At 38.2% G+C, this 24922-nt stretch overlaps 1 protein-coding gene across 3 annotated transcripts in view; it reads right to left on the reverse strand.

Annotated features, from left to right (window-relative positions):
• The window catches only part of LOC129769915 (heterogeneous nuclear ribonucleoprotein L), a 638502-nt gene that overhangs the window by 407856 nt on the left and 205724 nt on the right, over positions 1-24922 (reverse strand). For all 3 annotated transcript variants that reach the window (XM_055772452.1, XM_055772453.1, XM_055772451.1), the window contains one exon: positions 239-355. In XM_055772452.1, coding sequence (XP_055628427.1) covers positions 239-355 — 117 coding nt within the window. The remainder of the gene's footprint in view (positions 1-238; positions 356-24922) is intronic.

The raw sequence follows: 24922 nt of genomic DNA on the forward strand, positions 1-24922 counted from the left end.
ATAACGACGGTAATATGCGGTATCGTATTTAACCAGCGTTAAAAATAAAACAGCAAAAAGAGTCGCATCTAATCGTATCAGAGATTGTCTTTTCACCCGAAATCACTCGAGGAAACAAATCACTGCCAGGGAATTTTATCCACGACAGGATAATACACTGTTTTCGCCCTCTGAAGATTCCACCCTCCGCCCCACAAAAACCCACCGATCAAAACAAAAGCCCACACTCGACACTTACCACTGTAATCGGATAGACTGGATTGATGATGGTGAACAGCAGGATATGGTTGGGCCGGGTTGCCACCTCGCGCTTTCGCCGAGGCTCGTCTGTGACGTTGATGTTGTTGTTGTTGTTCTGTGGAATGAAGAAAAAGAAAACGAAAAACAAAATCAATATCCGTGCGATTTTGAGATTTATTCTCTGCCTATCGTTCGAATTTCGGTGATAATGTTCTCAAAGCCTACGTTTCGGTAATGGTACAACCATTAGCTGTGTACGTGTGTATCCGCGCACACCCCCTTACCTTCACCATCAAATCATCATATGCACTTTTTAGGAACACGAAAAAGATAAACTGCCAAACGATCTTCCATAGAGGCAGAGAGAGCGGGAGCTACGAGCATTGCTGGATGATGCTTGTATGCATGCAAACAAAGTCCTCCCGGAAGTAGCAGTGAAAAATGTCGCAGGGGAATGAGAAACTCGGCTACAACCGTTCCGTACTCACATGAACAGAAAGTGGATGGAAAGCGGCGAGTTCTGACATGACGATATACCACACCCGCTCCTCCTCCCTTCCGGTGATCCTCACACAAAGTGGCGCTCACGAAGTGAAAAATCTAAATTTATCACCGTCACATCAATATTTAACGTTCCGTGAGTCTATCCTGTTGCTGTTTTAATTTATGATGACAAATCAGCGCTCTCTCTCTCTCTCTCTCTCTCTCTCTCTCTCTCTCTCTCTCTCTCTCTCTCTCTCTTTGTGCCAAACCCAGTTTGAGCGACACATCGAAGCAACAGCAGAAGCCATCGTTAGAGAGCATCGGATTGAGCAAATGGTTTAGATGCTCGGGTGAGGGTAGTGTGCTGACCCAATTGCAGTGTTTTACTGTTTCCCTCAGTGGGGGATCGATAATCAATGTCGAGTTCGTCTGAATAAGGAAGCTAATAAATGACGAAAAAAAATCAGATATGCGAGGTTCGTTAATTTCGCAAATGATTCGTAATTAATCCTGACCTGTTTGTTATGTTTATTATGCATTATATACAGAAGAGAACGGTCCCGAACCGCTACAGAATTTCCAGTAGTGTCAAAAAACCTCTAGTAGTAAAGAAAAACTGTATGAAAGTGAGTTGTAGCGAGTTGAATTGAGGCTTCCTGGAAAAAAATGCATGGAATAAAAAAAGTAAAGGGTGTGTCACATCAAATTGCATCACGGAAAAAACGCTGTAGAAATTTAATTTTTAGGAATTATATCTTCAGCTTTCGCTTATAATCAGATAAGAGTGTATAGATCACGTTGGCCATGCTTCACTGTCAATTTTTCGTAAATTTGGAAAAATGTCGTCGAACGAAAAAGAGCGTCGTGAATTAATCCTGTGCACTCATTTCGAGAATCCGGAGTTGTCACATCGGGACATCGGTAAGATGCTGGGAATCGTCCAATCCACGGTCAGCAGAGTACTAAAACGATACTTCGAGAACCTAACCATCCACCGGAAGGTGAAGAACGGCAAAAATGGATGCTCCGTCAGTGAAAAAGATCACAAGCGCGTAGTTAAGCAGTTTAGACGTGATCCGAGAAGTTCGGCCCGGGATGTCGCCAATAAGCTGAATTTTTCAAGTTCATTCGTCCAGCGGACCAAGCAGCAGGAGGGCCTGCGTACATACAAGGTTCAGAAGGCTCCTAACCGCGACGAAAGGCAAAACATGGTGGGGAAGACGCGAGCCCGGAAGCTGTAAACCGAAATGCTGACGAAGCCGCATTGCCTGGTAATGGACGACGAAACCTACGTCAAAGCGGACTTTCGTCAGCTGCCGGGCCTGTTGTTCTTCTCCGCAGAGGACAAATTCAGCGTTCCGGAGGAGATTCGCAAGCAGAAACTATCCAAGTTTGCCAAAAAGTACATGGTGTGGCAAGCGATCTGCTCTTGCGGAAAGCGGAGCGCCCCCTTCGTGATGACCGGCACGGTAAACGGGCAGGTTTACCTTAAGGAGTGCCTACAGAAGCGCTTACTACCACTATTGAAGCAGCACGAGGGCCCGACCATCTTCTGGCCGGATCTCGCTTTGTGCCACTATTCAAAGGACGTGTTGGAGTGGTACGAAGCCAACGGGGTCACCTTCGTGCCAAAGGAAATGAACCCGCCCAACGCGCCGGAGCTTCGCCCAATAGAGAAATATTGGGCGATTATGAAGCAGGCCCTCCGGAAGAACCCAAAAGTTGTCAAATCGGAGGCGGACTTCAAGAGAAAATGGATTTCTGTTCAAAAAAAACTACAACCTGACGTTGTACAGAACCTTATGGACGGGGTAAAGAGGAAGGTGCGAGCATACGGGCTTGGGCTCGAAGTATGAATAAAAAGAAAATGCCAAAAGTTGTTTAATAGTTTTTATTTTACTGTCTAAAATTTTCAAAAGGATCGGTCTACTGGGCGAATTTCTACAGCGTTTTTTCCGTGATGCAATTTGATGTGACACACCCTTTATACAAAATCATCCTTCTTGATTCTGTGAACGTTGAACCATTCAACGAAACGAAATAACAAGAATTAAATGTATTTCAATACGCGATAATCAAGCGATATGTTTCGTGATTTAACAAGAGTGCCTTAATCTCTTTTTTCTATCACATATTTCAACCCACGGCGACGGAGGATATCCTTGGACAACTTGAAAAAACCGCATGGATCCTTTCCTCACCCGGAGACCACAGCTACAATAAATTTCGACGGTAAATTTCGTGACTCGTCGTCAAAAAAAAAGTATACCTAACAATAAAAAAAAATTTAAAAAACCATAAATTTTTGAAAAAAAAATATAACATATTGTTTTGGTCAGTTAGGAAAACACACACAAACAATAACGTATGAACAATTTAAAAAAACAATAGTAAATGGCGTTGAATATTTATGAATATTTCTGAAATTAAATTCTATTTAAAATTAATGAATTACTGTTTGTGAAAATTGAAGAAAAAATAGAAAGACCATCAGGCGTGGTGCACTAATTACGTTTCGCTAAAAAAAACTCGTATTTTGGACCCAAACGTAACGCATTTCCTATCTCCAACACACAATAAGTAACGCAACCACGACCCCTCTTTGTCTCCCTCCTTTTCACGTTACGTAATTTGTGAACGAGGCCTACAATATAAAATAGTTTCCTCATACCGCAGAGTGATCCAAAACTCAGAAGAAAATCCCACAGATCGAAAAAACACGTACGAACACATTTGAATAAAAAAAATTGGACAAGTGTGTTTTGAAATTTTAATAAAATCAAAATTTCGAAATAACTAAAAATATAAAATATTTATTTATCGCAAAATTGTATTACAGATTCTAAACAAAATCACACATAAAAACATCTACGAACACATTTAAATTGAAATGTAAGCAGTACTGGGTGACAATACTAGATTATTTTTCCAAATACCAATATTCTTAAATTTCTATTAGCTAAAAATGTTCGGAAATAAAAAAAAATATGGTTTTCATATCACACAAAGTTCTAAATTCTTCAAAAGAATGAAGCATGCAAAAAATACCTACGAACACATTTCAATGAAAACTAGAACAGTGACTGGGTATCAAACCACAAAAGCATTTGTTTGGTTTAAAAGTGCCCCGCAATGATCTAAACATTGTGAATAAATTGAACCATATCAGACAAGAATGTACGATCAAACTTCAATGAACATTGAAGTAGTATTGGATCCCAAAATTTAAGAAAAAAAATTGTGCGAATTTTTAGAGCGAAAGAGCGAAATAATGGAAAAAAATGTTTGGAAATGCAAAAATATTTTTTTTACAAAAAATTTCGATGGATTTTTTTGACGATGTGCCACCAGAATTTTTTTTTAAATATTTTTCAATTCATTTCTTTTGTATTCCAAAATATTTTGAAAAAAATAGTTTTTAAGATCCAGTACTGCTCTAATTTTTATTTTAATGTGTGCATACGTGTTATTTGATCTGTGCGATTATTTCAGTTTTTTTAGATTTTATCGAGCATTATCATTCGTAAAAAATATATTTTTTTTTTCACTTTTTGGAACCATTTGTTTTTGTTTTTAACATTGTGCGGTATAAAAATTTGGAAAAAAATTACTTATACAGATAAAAGACGTATGAACACGTATACATGAAAATAAAAACATTACTGAGTCTCAAAATTCTAAAATGGATTCAAAATTTAGAAATTCAAAGAAATATATTATAGAACCTCGTAATGTACTACAAATTCTAAACAAAAACACATATTTAAGAACACATACAAACATATTTAAATAAAATTTGAGCAGTGAAAACATTTATTTTTCCAAAATTATACCAGGAAATATATTTGTTTATACCGCGAAATGCTTTAAAAAATTCAGAAAACAATAACACATACACACGAACACATTTCAATGATAATTAAAGCATTACTGGGTGTTAAAACAGAAAAAAATCAAAAAATCCCATCAATTATGAAATATTTTCTCGCAGATCTAAAAACTAAACCAACTAAAAAAAACTAAAACTTCTAAAAACTTAAAAAAAACTTATAAAAAAATCATTAAAAAAACACATCGAGAAAACACGTACCAACACATTTAAATTAAAAAACTGGAGCGGTACTGGGTCCCAAAATAAAAAAAAATTAATTACTAATATATAAAAAAATATAACATTGAATATTTTTCTCATACCGTTCAAGATTCTAAAAAGTTGAATAAAAATCACGCCATTCGAGAAAACACGTACAAACAGTACTGGAGTACTGGGTTTTGAAATAAAAAAGAACACATTCAAAATTTAGAAAATCAAAAAAGTATGATGTTTTTTGTATATTTTGGATAAAATTAACAACAAAAACATAAAAATCACTATCTTTTAAATGTTACCTCAACCCATTCGATTATATAGTGTAATTCCAAATGAAATCGACAAATGACAAAACATGAGTATTTTTTATTCGAATGAAAGTGTGTATTCCGTTTGAGTTAGAGGAAATATGAGTTTTTCACAGCAATTGGGAAATTTTTGACTATGAAAAATATATTTTTTGACTCATACGTAACTATTGAAAAGGGCGTATCGATTTTAGTAAGAGAAATCTTTTATAATTTATATCTCAAAAACTATGAGTCGTACCGAAATAGTATCTTAGAAAGAGTTAGAGTATTGATGGTTGAATATGAAAAAAATGTACACTGAGAAAAAAAAATTAGTACTCTTTTTTTTATTTATAAAATAAAAATTCAATTTCCAATATCCAAAATACATATTTTTTAATTTTTTTTAATTTTTTTCATGCAAAATAGAAGTCATGCAGAAAATTTAAAAAATGGGCCCAAGATGGTAAAACTATTTTTGACGGACTTTGTGGAACATCGAATTTTTAGGAATTTTCGAAACTTCGAATTTTTGTATGTTAACAATCATTTTTACCCACATGAACCCTGATGTGATTTAAAACAAAAAAGGTTATTATCAATCTCCTTCTAAATGTAGCCATTCTCGAAAAATTTAAAGAAATATTTCTAATTTATTGTCTTTTTTTATAGTAAATAATCCCTTTCAATATGTTAGTCGTGTTATACCGCCATGTTCAAGAAATTTTATGAATTTGCTTATAATTTCCAACAACAATAAAAAATATGTATTTTGGATATTGCAAATTGAATTTTTATTTTGTAAATAAAAAAAAAGAGTACTATTTTTTTTCTCAGTGTACATTTTTTTTCATATTCAACCATCAATACTCTATAACTCTTATTAAGACACTATTTCGGTACGACTCATAGTTTTTGAGATATAAATTATCAAAGATTTCTCTTACTAAAATCGATACGCCTTTTTCAAAAGTTACGCTTGAGTCAAAAAATTCCTAATTGCTCTGAAAAACTCATATTTCCTCCAACCCAAACGGAATACACAGTAGTGCTTTAAAAATTCTGAAAAAACACACATAAAAATGCGCGAACAAGTTTCAATAAAAACTAGAAAAGTGCTAGTCTTGGAACTAAACGAATACACTACAAGGTCTAACAACATATATAAAAACACAAACGAACACATACTGGATCTTGAAATTCAGAATACTTTTTTTTTAAATTTAGAAATACCAAAAATACCGAATTTTTTTTTCCAAATTTTCAAAATGCCGAAAAATATAAAATACTTTTTACACATCTTGGAAAACTGACACGAATAAGATTTAAGAAAAAAAAAGGCGAACACATTTTAAAAATTGAAAAATTTGAAAATAAAGCTCAGAAAATTAGAACTCAAGATTTCAAAATTCGAAACATACAGAAATGTTGTACTTTGAAATTATAAAAAGAAGCACAGAGGACACTTTTAACATGGTTACCCAAACCTCGAATAAAAAAAATTGAATGCAGATTATCCACCTTTGCCAGATTTTTGAATATTCTATCTTTTATAATTCATTTTATCTCTATAATTCATTTTATCTTTTTCCGCTCTCTACTTTTCATCCTTACACATTATAATTCGTTCGCTATCATTCTCGTTTATTTGTCTTTTGTACTTCAAAAATCCACTTTTCATCTAATATTTTTTCGTTCTTTATCTTCAATCCACCTCTATTTTGACTACGCCTTTCAGTAAGGGTACCGAATCATAAAAACAGATCACGCTTTTAAGAAATACTTTGAACGTTAGTAACTGTTTTTGCTGCTTTGCTGTGTAAATCGCTCGCTCGAATTGCAATTGCAACGTTCATTTTACGGACAACGTGAAGAGAGAATATTGCTTATTGGGTATAAATAAGCCATTCGTAATTTCAAATCACACTCTCGTTCCAGATAGCGAGCAGACAGCAGTCTTTTCTAATGCTGATATCACAACAGCGGTTTTGGTCGATACAAAAGAAGAACGGAAAATATCGCACACAGTGGTTTGAATAAGAAAAAAAAATCATAGTCCTACGTGAGCGCAAGTCCGCACGACCACATTGTATCCCGGACATAACCCCTATATATTATTATTTTACTTTGTACTTTTTACCCACCTTTTGATTTTGACCTCCTATGAGTTTGATCTTTCAATCTTTATGCTCTCCAACTCATTGTAAATATGGCGCACAGCGGTGGGAGCTGTAACAATAGCAACTTTAGAAAGAATATAAGGGAATGGTGCTAAAGACGGACACCTTAAGTAAACATTGATTTTTTCGTGAATTTCACAAACAGCCATTCCATATCAAACCGATATAGTAGTTCTCAGATATTCGTCAAAAGTGGTAATTTCGTTCATTATCGTAAACTATTAGACCCGTATTTTTTTTATTTTTTTGTTAGAGTGAAATATCAACTTTTTCCCCTTTTTTCCAAAAATGACATTTTTCAAAAAATCGTAACTTGTGAACTACTGAACCGATTTAGACGGTCGACATACCAAATTAAAGCATATAAGCTAGTCATTTTTGGAAAAATGCTACGCTTGCAAAAATTTCGGGTTTTGGTTTTGTCATTATTGATTGTATTTGTTTTTTTTATAGTTTTCATGGTCTCGGGACCAAGGGCGCTATATTTTTTTAATATTTTTTATGGAAAGTTGAGGGTTTTCATAACATATCTCAAAACCAAGGAGGAATGCTATGTGAAAAATTCTCAGCTTTCTAGAAAAAATATAAAAAATATAGCGCCTTTGGTCCCGAGACCATGAAAACTACAAAAAAAACAAATACAATTAATAATAAGGAAGACATAATTCAAATTTTCTGCAACTGTAGTATTTTTCCAAAAAAAGACCAGCTAATTAGCTTTAATTTAGTATCTCGTACATCTGAATTGGTACAGTGGTTCAAAAGTTATGAATTTTTAAAAAACAGGAAGTGGGTTATATCTATGGTGTAACCGCAAGGGTGACGTAGGACTATCGTTGATTTAGAGATCATTTGTTTGAAGTTGAATCAAAATCCATTCTGCGTGAATGAATAAATGAATATTTGGGGGACTTCGAAAACGAGAGCGTTACGTTGGAGGCACAAGGTTTTATGCATCCAATATAGGATACGAAAAACCTTGTTCTGAAGAATAATCTTCCGAAGCTTTCCTGCTAACTGCACTTGATTGACAAATCACAAAACCAAATGTAGTATATGGATATTTTATGGATAGAAAACATTAAAATAAACTCTTTCGCTTGAATGTAATTTTCAATTCCAAGGGGAACTGGCAGATTATTTTCCAGCAACGATTAGATATTTCCACATTTTCCTCGATACTGGAAGCCCACCAGTGGTTAATACTAACTCGATAACCACCTGTTAATAGCCCTTGATTGAAAAATATTTGGTCACAGTGTTACATGGATAGAAAACATTAAAATAAACTCTTTCACATGAATGTATTTTTAAATTCCCATAGGAACTGGCAGATTATTTTCCAGCAATGATTAGATCTTTCCGGAACTTTCTCGATGCTGAATGGCATCCAAACGGAAAGAATTCTGCGCGTGTATGTGTGTGTAGCGATGTCTTCCCGGGGAACCGTCACTCTCCTCCTGATGGATTCTCTTCTGGCCTAAGGTGCACAAACAGGCTCTTGGTGACACCGTTCATCCGCGCTTTCATGATAAACGAAGAGCTTCACCTCAACAGCGACAACATGCTCCAATCGCTGTTCAATTAGAACTGAGTGGATTTCCGAGCGGCGCTCGTTTATATACCGATTTGTGATTTCAATAGCCTGTTTCGAGAACAATTTTAAGGCTATTGAAACAAGTTTTTGGATCAAAAAGTAACAAGTATATAACGCGTAGACATTTTATCTTTCGAATGAAGTGTTTATCATTCATTTCGTTCAGTTGTTCAGGAGCTATTAACGCTCAAAATCTCGGTCTCCGGCGTAACGCTTTCGGTTTCAAAACTTTGATTTTACACCCCGGTATAGAAATGAAAGACGTAGTCCTACGTCAAAAAAGTCATTTGGATTTTTCGGACCACCCTAAAATAGAAATGGTCCCCTTAAAAAACAAATAAAAAAATTCGACTCTAATAATTTGCGATAAAGAACAGAACTACCACTTTTGACGGCAATCTGAGAAACATTACATCGGTTTGGCATGGAATGGCTGTATAACTAATTCACTACAAATAGACAGCCTAGGTCCTTTTTTATAATAAAATTTGTCTTTTTGTCAGTTTCTCAAAAATAATATTGAGTCGGGAAAGACGGACACTTGGCAGAAAAGATGGACACTAGCTAAAAATACAAGTTTATGTACTCAATAAGTTTTGGAGGTCTTCAAATAGGCCTTAAATGATCGAACAAAAAGACTAGACTAAAATCACCCAGAAAGGGCTTGTAATTTTTCTTATTTTTTCATGTCTAAAATAGCTTCCGGCATTCGGAATGACAAATCCGGATTACATTTTGAAAATCCGCTCTGTTGATTCGTCCAGGATATGTGGTTGCGCAAGCAAAATGTAGTAAGAGGTCATCTGTTAAAAAAAGAACGAGGAGATAATCAAATTGTTTTCAAACCAAAATTCCTCTCTCTTCAGTGGAGTGTCCGCCGTACCCGACTTGATTAGTAATTTTTCTCATCAATATTTTTGGAGTAAAAATGAGGAAACCTCACCGCAGGTTCGATAAACTGGAAGAGAAGTGATGATAAAACACTCACGTAACGGAAAATGCCCAAGAAAATTACTCGATAACAATGAAAACCTTATTTTCTGCAGACGAAAATTAACATGAAGCTCCTTTTTGTAGATTCCTTTTTTGTTTTTTATTTACAATGTTAACAGAAGGCCAGCTAGATGAACACAGTTGGGGTCAAAGGTACTGATACACTGTATTGCAAGCTTGTACATCATTAAAATCTATACATATATAAAAATGGATTTCTGTCTGTCTGTCTGTCTGTCTGTCTGATTCTTATGGACTCGGAAACTACTGAACCGATCAACATGAAAATTGGTATGTACGGGTTTTTGGGGTCGGGGAAGGTTTTCATGATAGTTTGAGACCCCTCCCCCTCTCTAAGGAGGGGGCTGTCATACAAATGAAACACAATTTTCTGGAATACTAGAGAATTAATCCAGCAAATGAAACGGAATTAGGAATATGGAGGTTTTAGGGCGCAATAAATGTTTTCACGGTGGTTAGACACTCCACCCCCTCTGTAAGGGGGAGCTGCCATACAAATGAAAGACAAATTTCTGCATTACTCTAGAATTAATCAAGCAACCGAAACCAAATTGGGCATATGGAGGTTTTAGGGTGCAATAAATGTTTCTATGGTGGTAAGATACTCCACCCCCCCTCTCTAAGGGGGGGGGGGTGGTCTGCCATACAAATGAAAGACAAATTTCTACATAACTCGAGAACTAATCAAGCAAACGAAACCAAATTTGGCATGTGGAGGTTTTAGGATGCAATAATTGTTTCTATGGTGGTTCGACACTCCTCCCCCTCTCTTAGGGTGGGTTGTCATACAAATGAAAATCAATTTTTTGCATAACTCGAAAACTAATCAAGCAAATGGAACCAAATTTGGCATGTGACTATTTTAGGGGACACGAAACGTTTCTATGGTGAATAGACACTCCTTCTCCCTCTCTAAGGGGAGAAGAGAGGAGGGGTCTGTCTTTATTCTATCATATTTTCTGTATCAAACATTTATTCCATGTTACGGAGAAACATGTTATTTGCAAGTGCTTGGAAAATCTTGAACGAGTAAAAGGTAAATTCAACGGAGTCGATTGGAAGATCAGTCAATGAACAGTTATGCGATTGGACTCATGAACTTGCGATTAGAAAGAAAACGTGAATGTTTGAAGATATTGATAACAAAAAACAAATTCTGGGCGGGACGAAGTTTGCCGGGTCAGCTAATTTAAAATAAAAATGTTATTTATCAATCATACATAGGTATCCGTCTTTTCCGACTTTCCCCTACTTCTCAAACCCGATCTACAGTTTAATTCTGGTGAAATATACTGGGATTTCTTATCTTTAAGTTTAATTTTTAAATATGATTATACAAAATTAGTTGATGCTTTAAACTCCATATCTGAATGTCAAACATTAAATATGTGATTTCTGAATCAAAAACTAAAATTATGAATCTAATGAAACTTGAATTGAAATCTTGGACGCAAATTTCTAATCTTTGTCTGTATCTCGTATATTATATCATTTATATTTCAGTTATTTTGCATTCTTCACAATTTAATGTTGTACACTATTATATTATTCTCTATTTACCCTTTTACCCTATTTTTTTTACCCTTAATATTGTATTGTTTGCTCTTTTTCCTTCTTCATTCACTTTCTCATCTTTTATTTTGTTCGTTCTTCAATCTTTTGACGTATGGCTACGACTTTCAGTAAGGATGCCAAATCAGAAATCAAATCAGATTTTTTTTTCGAAATAATGCTAACGCTAAAAACTATTTCTGCTGCGAACAGATTTTATTGGTTTGCATACCAATCGAATCGGAAAATCTCAGATTGGTTCGATATGCTATATATTACAATCCTCTAGTCTGTAAATGGTCGAAATTTCTGAGGGCCCCCTCAATTTTCTACCAAAGAGTTATTTGAAATATTCCGATGAATTTTAAAATAATACCCGTAGTGACAGACGAGCGAATTGAATAAAATACAGATAAACTTCTATATAACGTACATTCCACTTTCAAAATTGTACGTTGTATCGAATTGTACGTTATATCGAAGCATAATAAAGTACTCACAAACGTAGTCTATAATACATTATTGTGTTGCTGTTTTAGTAAAATTGAACTGAGTAACTTCAATCAGAAGACGAAGACAGCCTTTCTCATGATGTTTCCTTTCGTACTGTTGATTAAAACTTGATTCATTCAGAATCCGGAATGTCAAAACCAGCTGTATTTCGGGATTGATTGAAGGTACAGAACTTGTTTTAGCATCACAATACAGATAATTCATTGTTCTATCAGAAAAAAAATATTGAAATTTTTTTTCCTTCACACTTTGGAAATGTGTACGTTATATCGAGTGACGTTATATCGAGGGTACGTTATATCGAAGATTCCCTGTACTTACGAAGTCCTACGTTAACAATGCGGACGTAATTCCCAACAAAGATTTTTTTAGATATTATAAAATATTTTAAAATATTTTGAGAAAAGAAAGTATCAAGATTAGATACAAAATCATCCATGAACACTTCATCCTGTTAGCTAGATGTCCAAGAATGAATTTCGAAAAATGTCTTGCACATTTCAGAGAAATCATCGTCGTTGGTGGGGAAACGAGAATAACTGTTGGGAGAGGGCGTATTTTCCTAAACTGTTAATCCAATAGAACAAAGTATGAAATATATAGAAAAACGATTATTTGAGAAGTTTGAATAGAATAATCTTTTTTAACAATCATTTAATTTTTCAGTTAGAGCCACATTTTTCCATGGAATTTATCCTGGAGTGTCTTACTGTTCGACTTGAAATTTCACATTTACGATTTAAGATTCACAATGTGAGAAATTTGAAATTTGATTCAATACGACTATGATACGACAATTATATTCATGTAGTAAATATAACTAAGAACGAAAATAGTGACTCTAACAAAGACGGTGTCTCTAAGAGAACCAATCAACCACAAGTGTGAAGCATAAACTCGACAGTTTCCTTCAGCTGGGACTGGATAGAACATGACCTCACACAGAAATCCAATTAGTGTCGCACAAAGTGGGTATAAATCACTGTAGTAATCATCCATTTTCTATAAAATTCTGCATATTGTCCCATTCAACTTCGTAGCTCGAGGGATCTGTCTAGCGTTATAATGATGTATCTCATTCATGGCAGGAACTTCGTTTCAGATAGTTCCTTTTTTGTTGTCCCACTGTTGTTTTCCTTTTACTGCGAACGTGAAAGAGTCCCGGACGAAAGTTCCTCATTCAGTCTTTGACTTATTCTAATGCAAAAATGACGGTGCCGTGCGCACGTGCACTATTACCTCATTCATATCCACCCTTCACATACGTTGCCACGTCGTGAATTTTTGATCCCCGGAACGCGTGTCCCGTGTTTCCAGCACTTTGCTATCATAACTTTGGAAAACACCTTCCCATCCACGGGGCGGCAAAACGCTCGTGGAAATATAGAAATGTCATTCCGAGAAGGAGCAGCACACATACGCGCGGGGGCGTACGGAACCGCATTTCCATAATCCGCTGACATCTGCATCTCGGCCACCCCTCCTCAGTGTAACTTGCTTCAGTTCGAAGGAAACACGCACAAAAGACAGAATGAACTTCCAGGAGCGAGGATAATGATGAGGGATTTCTAAGCAAGATATGATCCCTGACAGGAGGAATTTTACAAAAGCAAATTGGAGTAAAGTGAACACGCAGGAACAGGCAAGCACAGAAAAAATTCCCTCAACTGTCGAGAAAAGGCATAGACAATGACTTCGATGGTTTACTAATAGTTACGGCAAGGATAGCCCGCCCGCCTAGGGGAAGCTCCAACGGTGCGAGATGATTGCAAGCGGATGTGTTCCACAATTTGTTCCGAGTCAGTAGATTTCTTGGGGACTATGGCAAACGACAACAAGGGGAGTACAAAAAAAAACCCTCTCACAAACACAGCAGGGATCATCCTTTTCCTGTCTATTGAATGGAGTCGCTGTTTCTTTCCCCTGTTATCCTCACTGTGGCAAATTAGTGTGAAACACAAGAAGCTTCTGCAAAGATTAATTATGAATATTTTCGGGGAAAAAGGTTATCCGGATATTGAAAGGGGTTTTGGGATGGTGTTGAAAATTGAACCGACCGTTAAGTTCAATGTGAGAGCTTATCCGAAAATTTTATCTGGATTATAATCAATCTTAATCAATATCCTTGTCAGAATCATTGTAGAACCAAACCCGTTCTAAAATGTTTTTCAATGTCTACAACGGGAACTGTATTCAGATAAATAATTCAACCAAATCTCAACCCAACGCGGATCACAAATTACCATTCATGCTGATAAATTATGCATGTTGCAAATAAGTTCAACGGTGATGAAAATCATGGATTTCCGACATAGTTCAATTCTATTACCACGCAATTCGCTTCGCTTTCACAGACAAACAAATTGTCCTTGAGTGTAACCTACGCAGCTTTAAAATAGGTGAAACAGAATAGGAAAATTTGTGAGAAAAAAATCTAATCCTCTAAAATCTGAAGAGATTATACCGGAAAGCAAACATTTGAAAACCTCAAATTGATATCGAAAATTGAACATTCGAGATCTGGGATTTAAGGTTTTGGATAATAAGATTTTGGAATTCCTAGAATTGAAATTCGGAACGGAATATTTGAATTCGGGCATTCTGAATTATGAATTATGAGAGAATTATGAGAATGATGAACTGGAAATCTACCATCTGGAATCTTAATTGGGAATATAAATTGGGAAATCTAAGTTTGAAATTTAGAATTGAGACATCCAACATTCAGAATACCAAATCTTCTATTTCATATCAGTAAAACTAAAATTTGCAATTTGGGATGCGTAATTTAGAATTGAGAATCTGAAATTAGAAATAATGGATCTGAAAATTCATCAACAGATTCCTACCGTTATTTGTAATCGAAAAACATGAAAACGGAATATGAAATCTGAGACGAGCATCTGGAAATCGAAATCAGAAATCTGAAAGTTAAAATCGGAAAAAAGTAAGAAAATTGAAGCTTGGGATTCTCGAATCTGAAAATTTTATATCGCAAATCTAAAATTTGAGAATCGAAATCGGGAATTCGGTCATAAAACCAGAATTTTGAGAATTGGAATTCGAAATCGGAAGTTTGAATTTCCAAACGGAAATCGATATTTGAAATTTGAATTAAGAATATGGAATCCAAGATTTAGAATCGCGAATTTTATGTCAAAAAATTTAAACTCGCAATTCGAATTACGTAACTCAGAAATCGAGAATATGAATTTGGAAAGCGAAAATCTTAGAATTTTGAGCCAGAAAACTGCAGTTTATCATAGAGCAATTCCATACCAAATTGGCCAAAAACAGCAAATTATTTCCCGACCCTCTCTGATTTTTTCGAAACTTGATACTTATGACGGAAGCTGACCCAAAATCAGAATTTTCATTGTCACATGACCAATTTAAATTGGGACTGATTTTTTGAAAAGGGTGTATTCAAGATCATTTTTTTTTTCAAAAAATCGTATCTGTTCTAGGAAAAAAACGTTATACATGTTTTTCATGTTGAATCGCATTTAGATTCTATTTTCCCTATTACTTTTTTTGAATGGTTACGTTTCCACGAAATATATGTATACTTTTCCAAAATTAATATCTCCATTTTGGTGAGTCCGACATGGCACCACTATACGTCAAACATTGTTAAATTAGAAGGGCTTTCCATTAAGAATACACAAACGAAATCAAAGGGAGGAGGTTGTTTTGAGATATAAAAGTTTTTAATATTAAATTCAATTTTTGATTTTTTTTCTCACAGTGCATTAAAAATGTTATTTTTCCTAAAGAGTTTTGTAAAATTTGAGTAAAATTAGTCAAACAATTTTTTTTTTATCAGACATCTAGATTTTCAGACACGATTTTTGAAAGAAATATCTATGATTTTGAATACGCCCTTTTAAAAAATCAGTCGTAATTTAAATTGATCGAAGTTTCGAAAAAAAAACAGAGAGGGTCGAATCAGCGACCGGTCGAATTGGCGTGGAATTGTTCCATAGGAAACTTTGATACTGAAATCTAGTATTATCAAAACGAAATCCAGAAAATCCAGCAATTATTATCGCATGTTAGGAATCTAGAATCCGGAAAATTTAAGTCGGAAATCTAAAATTTCTAAATCTCAAATTGGAATTGGAAACTTAACGTTCGAAATCGGAAATTTGATGAAAGGAATGTTGTATTCCTAGATTTAGTACCCTGAATCGGACATTTAAAATCGGGAATACAAAACCTGTAGTCTCTAAATCGAAAAGGTATGTCTGAAATTTCTAATCTGGTGTCTAAAATTTGATACGGAAATGTTAGATTTCGAATCTGACATCTGAAATTAGTTAACATGAATCTGAAATTTGAAGTCGAAAATCTGTAATCAGAAATTGGAATCGAATTCTGAAGTTTTCAGAAATTTTGAGTCCAAATTTGAAATTAAGAATTGGTAATCCAAAGTTTTATATTGGAAAGTCTCAATTCAAAGCTTAGTATCGACAAACGTCAATTAGGTGCCGCGAATTTAGGATTAGAAAAAAAACATTCTGGATTTTTTTTTCTATTTTCTTGGCAGCTGGCTTTAGTGACCAATATCTCCTGTAATATCGATCATACAATTTCAAATTTAGGCTCGTTGTAAAGGTGACATTTCACACTAAAAAAATATGTTGGTGTTTTTTATTTGTTCCATTCAGTTGTGAGTGTCAGGGTGTTAAGAGTGCACAATGGTCAAGAAGGTCCATTTAAGTGGAAATTAGCATTTAGAGTTATCGACAGTTATTCTCTAGACAAAAACTGTCTTCGACAATGTTTTTGTTGTTTTATAGAGCGCTCATTTTTATGTAGTCAAAAATAGGGTGAGCAGAGTTGCCGATGAAGTAAAAAATATAACTTTCTTATCTCTACAGATAGAGGTAAATTTACTTCGATAATGTTGCAGCCTCAGTTATTTTGAGACATCTTTGTAGAACAAACTTTTTTTCTTTCTTTCACTTAAAATAACCGATATAGCGCTTTTTTATAAGTTGCGTTAGGGTCACCATTGAAAAAAAGGTTTTTTTGCTCTAACTTTTATATTTTAAATTCTACTGTCTTCGAAAGACTTTTAGAGCTTACTAATACAAGCATTTTGCGATGCAGAACTTGACAACATCTGAACTCTACTCAAAGATATTGATATTTCTTATCAAAAAATACACTTCCTTCATTCTAAAGAACATATTTCACTCTACATAATGTAAGATTTCCAAAACAATGTTATTTTCTGTATTTGAGTAAATTAAAATTGAAATCATGAGTTTTTGGGTCAAAAACCATCAATAACTTTGAGTAGGATTAAGATATTGACAAGTTCTGCATCGCAAAATGTTAGTCTTGTTGAGCTCTGAAAGTTTTGATGTAGAATTTGAAACATAAAATTTGAGTTAGAGAAAAAAACCGCTTTTTTTCCATTTTGCAACAAAACGGTGCATATTTAACCCAAATCGGACAATTCCAAGCATAATAAATAAAGTTTTGAAATTCACCCAAAAATAATGGATTTCTTTTTCTCCATCCTAATTTTCCACTTTTGATACGTTTCCGAATGAGTCAGGTTCATATGCCAAAAAAATATGAAAAACAATCGGAAAGTTGAGACGACGTAGAAAATTAGAAAGCTGTGTACGTAGCGAATTCTTTCTCATTCTTTCAAATAAAAATGATTTGGTGTCCGTATTTAACGATTCAACTCGAGAACGTTTCAGTGGATTCGGATGATTATTTTTAGGTTTGACACGTTTTGGTCTGTATCAGGTTTACATGTTGGCATGACTGTTCTGGAATTCAAGCATATTGTCGCAAAAACATATAATCATATGAAAACATAGCTTTTTGAAAAGGACCTTATTCCTACAAAAAACAAACTAACTTAAAAACTATGAGACCTACAAAATATTGGTCAAAGAATGAATGAAGAATGTAGGAAATCGTTTGAAAATTATTATTTTAATAATTTCTAATCATTTTTCTCAAAAACGCATAGTTCTAGAATTTGGAAAGGGCCTGGCCGGGTAAGGGAGTAAAAAGCGCCCCCAACCCAAATAACTTGCTGTATGGCAAATATTTTATAGGATATCAAATAAGAAATTTTGACGAGGTTCAACATCAACAAAGGAGATACACCCAGAAAATGGAGCTACGTTCACGAAGAATACTCAGAATGCGATCGCCCGAGGAGGGTCCCCGAACTGGAGCTGGTCCTGGAACGGGCGTAAGAGCGAGCGGCCAGCGGCTGGAGGGCGATGTGCAAGAGCGGGCCACCAGCCGGGTTCAACCCGAAGAGCTACCGCCACACGGAAACAGCAGCCATCGACATCACCAACGAAACGCTGCGCCTACGAGGCGTGTTGCGACTGTCAGACGACAGTCGTCCACACTTGTGGGTACTACTAGGCGACGGATCATGTGGACACATGAAATGAATGAATTCGTGATCCGCGCCTATTACATCTGCACTGCTTTGGAGACGGACATGAGCGGTCGCCCTCGAATACTCGCAATGTTCGAGGAAGCGTATCCAGAGTTCGTCGGGAGGCTTGGCCAAAACGCGATGAACGCGAGGCGTAGAGCGATTGTACGCAACAATATGCTCTCCCAAACGCAAGTCGACGAGATCAAGCAGCAGGTGCAGAGAGAACTAAGCTCCAGAACAAGCAGAGCAAGCGATGTGTCGAGACGAAGTTCAGTACGGCTGAGCAATTCATTCGCGAGTGGTGCACGCGAATCAGCACCAGTGGAGGCCACAGTACAACAACCCCCTGAGCCGGAAGATCCACAGCCAGATCAACAACTACTACGCGATCTGGTCTTCCATTACGACGAGGCGATCTCACAGTTCCGCGACACGGACCCTTTGTCGCGCCCCAGGATCCCGAAGTTGCAGCATTCCCGCAGGCTGACAAGTGCAGTAAAGCTCATGAACGAGCACGTTCTTCCGCTGCACTTGGTCGATGCTGAGAACATGGAGGAGCTGCAACTGAAAGTTTACTGTGCTGCTGTGGCGACCGCCAAAAGTTTAGGATACCGTATTAGGCCAAGAGGCGGACTGCTCCAACATCTCCGTGAAAGGCGTGAGCCTCCATGGCGAAGGAGATTGGAGCAACGGATCCTAAACAAGCGCGCCGCAATTGGAAGACTGATGGCGTACAAAAGAGGCAGCAGATCGGCGAAATTATGTCGCCAAGTTGCTGTGATCGTGCGGCCTACTGAACTTCGCCAGCTGGGAGCTCACCAGCTGACGGAAAAACTCGACACACTGGTACAGCAATTGAGCGTTCTAACTAAACGGCTGAAACGTTACTCTGACTCTGCAAAGCGCCAGGAACAAAATCGGATGTTCAGAGATAACGAAAAAGCGTTCTACGACCACATTAGCGACGAGAAGCCCGACTACCGCGAAGGTTTGCCAGATATTAGCGATGTGACGAACTTCTGGGCTGGTATTTGGGAGACCCCAGTACAACATCGCGACGGGCAAATGTGGTTAAGACGGGAGGAGGAGAGTTGTGGTGAAATTGGAGAGATGCCAGCTATCATCGTCGAAGAGAACGATGTCCGCGAAGCCTCGCGGTACCTGAGGAACTGGGCAGCACCGGGCCCCGATGGTGTTCAGAACTTCTGGCACAAGAAGCTGACCGTCGCACATCAAAAGATAGCTGAGTGCTTCAACAAGGTGCTACGTGACCCACACAACCTCCCTGAATTCGCCACCCGTGGCGTAACATTCCTCCTACCGAAAGACAGCAACACATTGAACCCATCAAAGTACAGGCCGATAACGTGCCTATCGAGTCTGTACAAGATATTAAGCAGCATCATAACCGCCAAAGTTTCTGCCCACTGCGAACAACACCATATCATCGCAGAAGAGCAGAAAGGATGCAGAAAAAATACGCATGGCTGCAAAGACCAGGCCATCATCGACGCAGCCATAGTCGGCCAGGCGGTTTATAATCAGCGGAACCTAAGCATGGCCTATATCGATTACAGGAAGGCTTATGACTCCATACCTCACTCGTTTCTCGTCCGGGTATTGGAGCTCTACAAAATTGATCCCGTCGTCGTTAGGTTCCTGCAGCATGCGATGAGGCAGTGGAGCACGTCTCTGCACCTTAGTGATGGGGAAAATGTGTTGCAGTCTAGAACGCTGCAGATAAAGAGGGGGATATTCCAAGGCGACTCTTTCAGCCCGCTTTGGTTTTGTCTGGCACTGAACCCCCTCAGTAGGACGCTCAATAGAAACGGTCATGGCTATAAAATAAGGTATGGCGACGGCGCCCACGAAGAAGTGACCCATACCTTTTACATGGACGATCTCAAGGTCTACGCTGATTCACGTCAGCGTCTAGGTGTAGCTATCCGGGTTGTCGAAGACATAAGCAGGGACATTTGCATGGAGTTCGGCCTCGACAAGTGTCGCTGTGTCCACCTGCTGAAAGGACAACTTACCGAATCCGGAGGCTACGAGGTCTATGACGGCGAGTTTATAAGAGACATGGTTCGTGGCGAATCCTATAAATATCTTGGATTCCGACAGCTCACCGGGATTCGCCACTCCGACATCAAGACGGAGCTGCGAGACAAGTTCTTGAGTCGAGTGAACTGTGTCCTGAGGACTTTCCTCAACGCGGGGAACAAGGTACGCGCGATCAACACATTCGCGGTTCCCCTGCTGACCTTCAGTTTTGGTGTAGTCAAATGGAGCAAAACTAACCTAGAGGACCTTGAGAGGAGGATGAGGAAAGCATTCAAAGAGGCCGGAATGCACCATCCTCAATCGGCACTGGAGAGAGTTTCACTACCACGCAAAGAAGGGGGACTTGGAATCGTCGACATTTCTGCACTGTGTGTTGCCCAGGTACGACAACTGCGCGAGTACTTCGCAGAACGCGCCAACCAAAACGCGCTATACCGGGCTGTCTGCGCCGCCGACAGAGGATACAGCGCTCTGCACTTGGCGCAAGCGGAGTACCAACTCAACTGCAATCTGCAGACAGTGGAGGAGAAGATTGCAGCTTGGAAGCAGAAGGCAGTGCATGGTGCCCACCCCCATCAACTGGACCGGCCACACGTCGACAAGGCCGCATCTAATCTGTGGCTAACGCGTGGTGAACTCTCTTCAGTAGTAGAAGCCGACATGATAGCCATCCAGGACAGGATAATGCCGACGAGAAACTGCAGGCGGTACGTCTGGCATCAAGACGTTGATGACATTTGCCGGATGTGCCATCAACCAGGTGAAAACATAGAGCACATTATGGGAGGCTGTCCCGTTTTGGCCAACGCAGCCTACACCGAGCGCCACAACAACGTGGCCCGTATTGTTCATCGACAACTGGCGCTCCAATGTGCTCTACTGGAAGACAACGTACCAAACTACCGGTACCTGCCTGCACCTGTCCTGGAAAATGACCGTTTCAAGCTGTACTGGGATCGCACTGTTCTGACCGACCTCTCGATCCACCACAACCGCCCAGATATAATGGTTTACGACAAGAGCGACCGCAAAGTCACCATCATCGATGTCGCTATTCCACTGAACCAGAATCTGGAGGAGACCCACGGTCGCAAAATCTGCAAGTACCGACCATTGGCCGTGGAGCTCAAGGAACTGTGGGGGCTAAGGGAGGTCCCAAGAATTGTTCCAGTCGTTCTCTCTGGAACTGGAATTATCCCGAAGACACTTCTGGAAGCGCTAAAGGTGTTGAACATCGAGAAGGAATTGGCCGGCATCCAAAAGTCGGTCATCCTTAGCACCTGCGCGATTGTCCGACAATTCCTCGGTCAGGACTAAAACAGCACGAGCATGCAGATACGTGCATTCCGCAGAGCCTAGTCCCCCTTTGGCATTCAGAAGCCCGGGGGCAGGTGAAAATTCTGGCTAGGTTCGCCTAGTTAAGAAGTGAGATAAGTCTGCTAAAAATATAGTAAATTGTCTAAATTCTCATACAAAATAAAAATAATTAATCAATCAAGCCATCAAGAAGCTGAAGACCAATATTTGAATCTGGGGAATCTTAATCTGAGAGGAACCCCTGGTGGGCATAGCATTTCGATCTATACATGTATAACAATATAGAAAACCTACCCGAGAATATTTTCTCGGTACATGAAATGTTCAACAGCTCCAAACCGCTGGAAGTGATGGTGCCCAATTTTATCATACAATACCAGCTCACTACTTCACCTAAGTGGGATGCGTGCATATCATTCATCACAACCATATGAGAAATATTCCCTCCCCAGCCATCGAGGGAATCAAAAATTCCTCCCGCAACTTTCCAATTTGCGGTGATGATTCCGGCAGGTAAATTTAACATAATGAATTCTGCGCAGCCAACACAATTTGTCAGCCCCAAGTTCTGACGGATGGATGGGTTAGAGGAAGCTTTCATGTTATTACCCCCAGTGTTGCTACCCGGCCACCTTCCTCCACAAGAAACAAGTGATGCGGTTAAACGTAATCGTATCCAACTTTTCATCCCTGACGCATTGCGATCACTTATTCAGCCCCTCTCTTCCATTACGACGAGGTTCACTCAGCAAAATGACGAATTCTCTGTTCCTTCCGAAATGAGAAGCCTATTGCTTGTCTTCTTCGAATGAAGCCACGATTCTCGTTTAAGTGCATGAGAGCGCGCGCGGCGGTTGTGTAAAACAACAATAATATTTTTCACAGCTTTGATGCAAAATTTCCCTTTTCGAAAAGTGTGTGTGTGTGTGTGTGCGAACAACTGAAACTCAAACTAAGGCGCAAAGTTTTCCCCAGTATAGCGAGGCGAAAGTTGTGAATCACAACCGACACACAAGTTTGTTGTCGAATATAGTAGAAAAGGCGAAGGAGGTGGGGGGGAGGATTGATGGAGCGCTAGGATGCGGAAGGGCGCGTGCACGAATTATGGGTGACAGTTGGGAGTGTCTATCAAAGATTCACCACTCGCCCTCGAGAGAATGATGACAACGATGATGGGAGCGAAATGGGAGAATATTTTGTAGCATGATGCAGTGAAAGGTTGATTTTACGAACGGTGCGAATTAAAATGTTGATAATTTAGGAATTTGGGGTACCTTACCCCCAAAAAAGTGAACCGTGACGAATCCAATCAACTAGCGAAAAATTAGTTTTGCGATAATTCGAGGAATTCCTGAAATTTGTGAAGGGAAGTTTACTTTGTAACTTGCCATACCTGTCCAAACAGTGTGCCAAACTGAAGGAAAACTTTTCCTCCCATCATCAACCTCTCTCATCTCATTCCGGTCCACACAGAGCCTGATTCAACTGGTATCATGTTTTCGGAAGTTTCATTCATTTGATTACTTCTTGGAGTCGCGCTCGTTTCGGTACCGCACGGGCTGATGTCAGACCGTCGGGAAGAGACACGCGCGATCACAACTCAAGCAGTTAAATCATGTGTATTTCTCAAATCTTTAGTTTCATCTTCTTCCCTCCACTCTGCGACTCCCCAACCCCCCTAAAACTTAACAGCGAACCCGTCAGTATCAGAGCTCTTCCAGTTCTTACTCAGTGTGGTGCGCTTTGGCTGTCTCTAATCGCAAACTCTGTTTCGGCAGGGTTTATATTTAGAGAAGAATGTTGATTACGTTTCATTAATTACTGGCACACATACCGCCCACTCCAACCCCGAACCGACGAACTTCTCTTCCCGATCAATCTACTTCGCGCATCGTTGGGTCGTCTGCAGCAGCCCAACGTAATAATGGAAGGAGGCTGCTGGGTGGTGTCGACTTGACACAAGGATCGACATTGAAGCGCCATGTGGATAGAGGAGGCACACTATAATTCGCTGGAAAGAGGGAGTAAACTATGCGCGAAACAACAATGAATGTCGGCAAATTTTCACCATCTTACAACCGTGAAAAATAATTAGACACGTTGCTGTTTGAGAAATCAATTAAAATCAAATGACATGGAGCACGGTGTTATGATAGTGGCTGAACACATCATTTGTGCGTAATGAAAGTGGTCTTATGAGGTAATTTATCTCCTCTGTGTCATATGGTTGTTTTATGACAAAATGCTCGAATAATTATAATTTTTCATACAACGAGATAGCTATGTAGCATTTTGTTTTGTTTTTCAGTTTCCTGTGCAATTATTTGTTGTTCAAAATTCTACACTTGTGATACAATAGACGAATTTCATGTCAACTCGTTTTAAGAGTTGGCACCACCAACTCAGCTTGCAATGAAACTTTATGGGTGAAAAACATTAGCTATTTGGGCAACTTTGCACACTTGAAATATTTTTAAAAAATTAAAAAACTTTTTAAGTTTAATGGTTTCATTGGGGTAGGAGATGCGTTTAAGCGGAAATTAGCATTTAGAGCTCGCCAGTTATTCTCTAGACAAAAACTGTCTTCGACAAAGTTGTTACATACGATAGAGCGCTCATTTTCATGTTGCCAAAAATAGGGTGACCAACATTTTCGATGAAATAAAAAATCTAACTTTCTTATCTCTATAGATAGAGGTAAACATAGTTCGACAATGTTGTAGTCCCAGTTATTTAAAACATCTTTGTAGAACAAAGTTTTTTCCTATCTCTTGCAACAACCGATATAGCGCATTTTTCCTCATTTGCGTTGGGGTCTCCTTTAAAAAAAACAGTTTTTCGCTCTAACTTTTATATTTCAAATTCTACATTGTACCCTAAAACCTCCACATGTCAAATTTGGTTTCATTTGCTTGATAATTTCTCGAGTAATGCCGAAATTTGTGTTTCATTTGTATGGCAGCCCCTCCTTAGAGAGGGGGGTTGAGAATCTAACCACCATAGAATCATTTATTGCACACTAAAACCTCCATATGCCAAATTTCGTTTCATTTGCTTGATTAATTCTTGAGTTATGCAGAAATTTGCGTTTCATTTGTATAGCAGCCCCACCTAAAAGAGGGGGAGGAGTATCTAACCACCATTGAATCATTTATT

The sequence above is a fragment of the Toxorhynchites rutilus genome, chromosome 2, assembly GCF_029784135.1.
Source record: "Toxorhynchites rutilus septentrionalis strain SRP chromosome 2, ASM2978413v1, whole genome shotgun sequence".
NCBI lineage: Eukaryota > Metazoa > Arthropoda > Insecta > Diptera > Culicidae > Toxorhynchites > Toxorhynchites rutilus.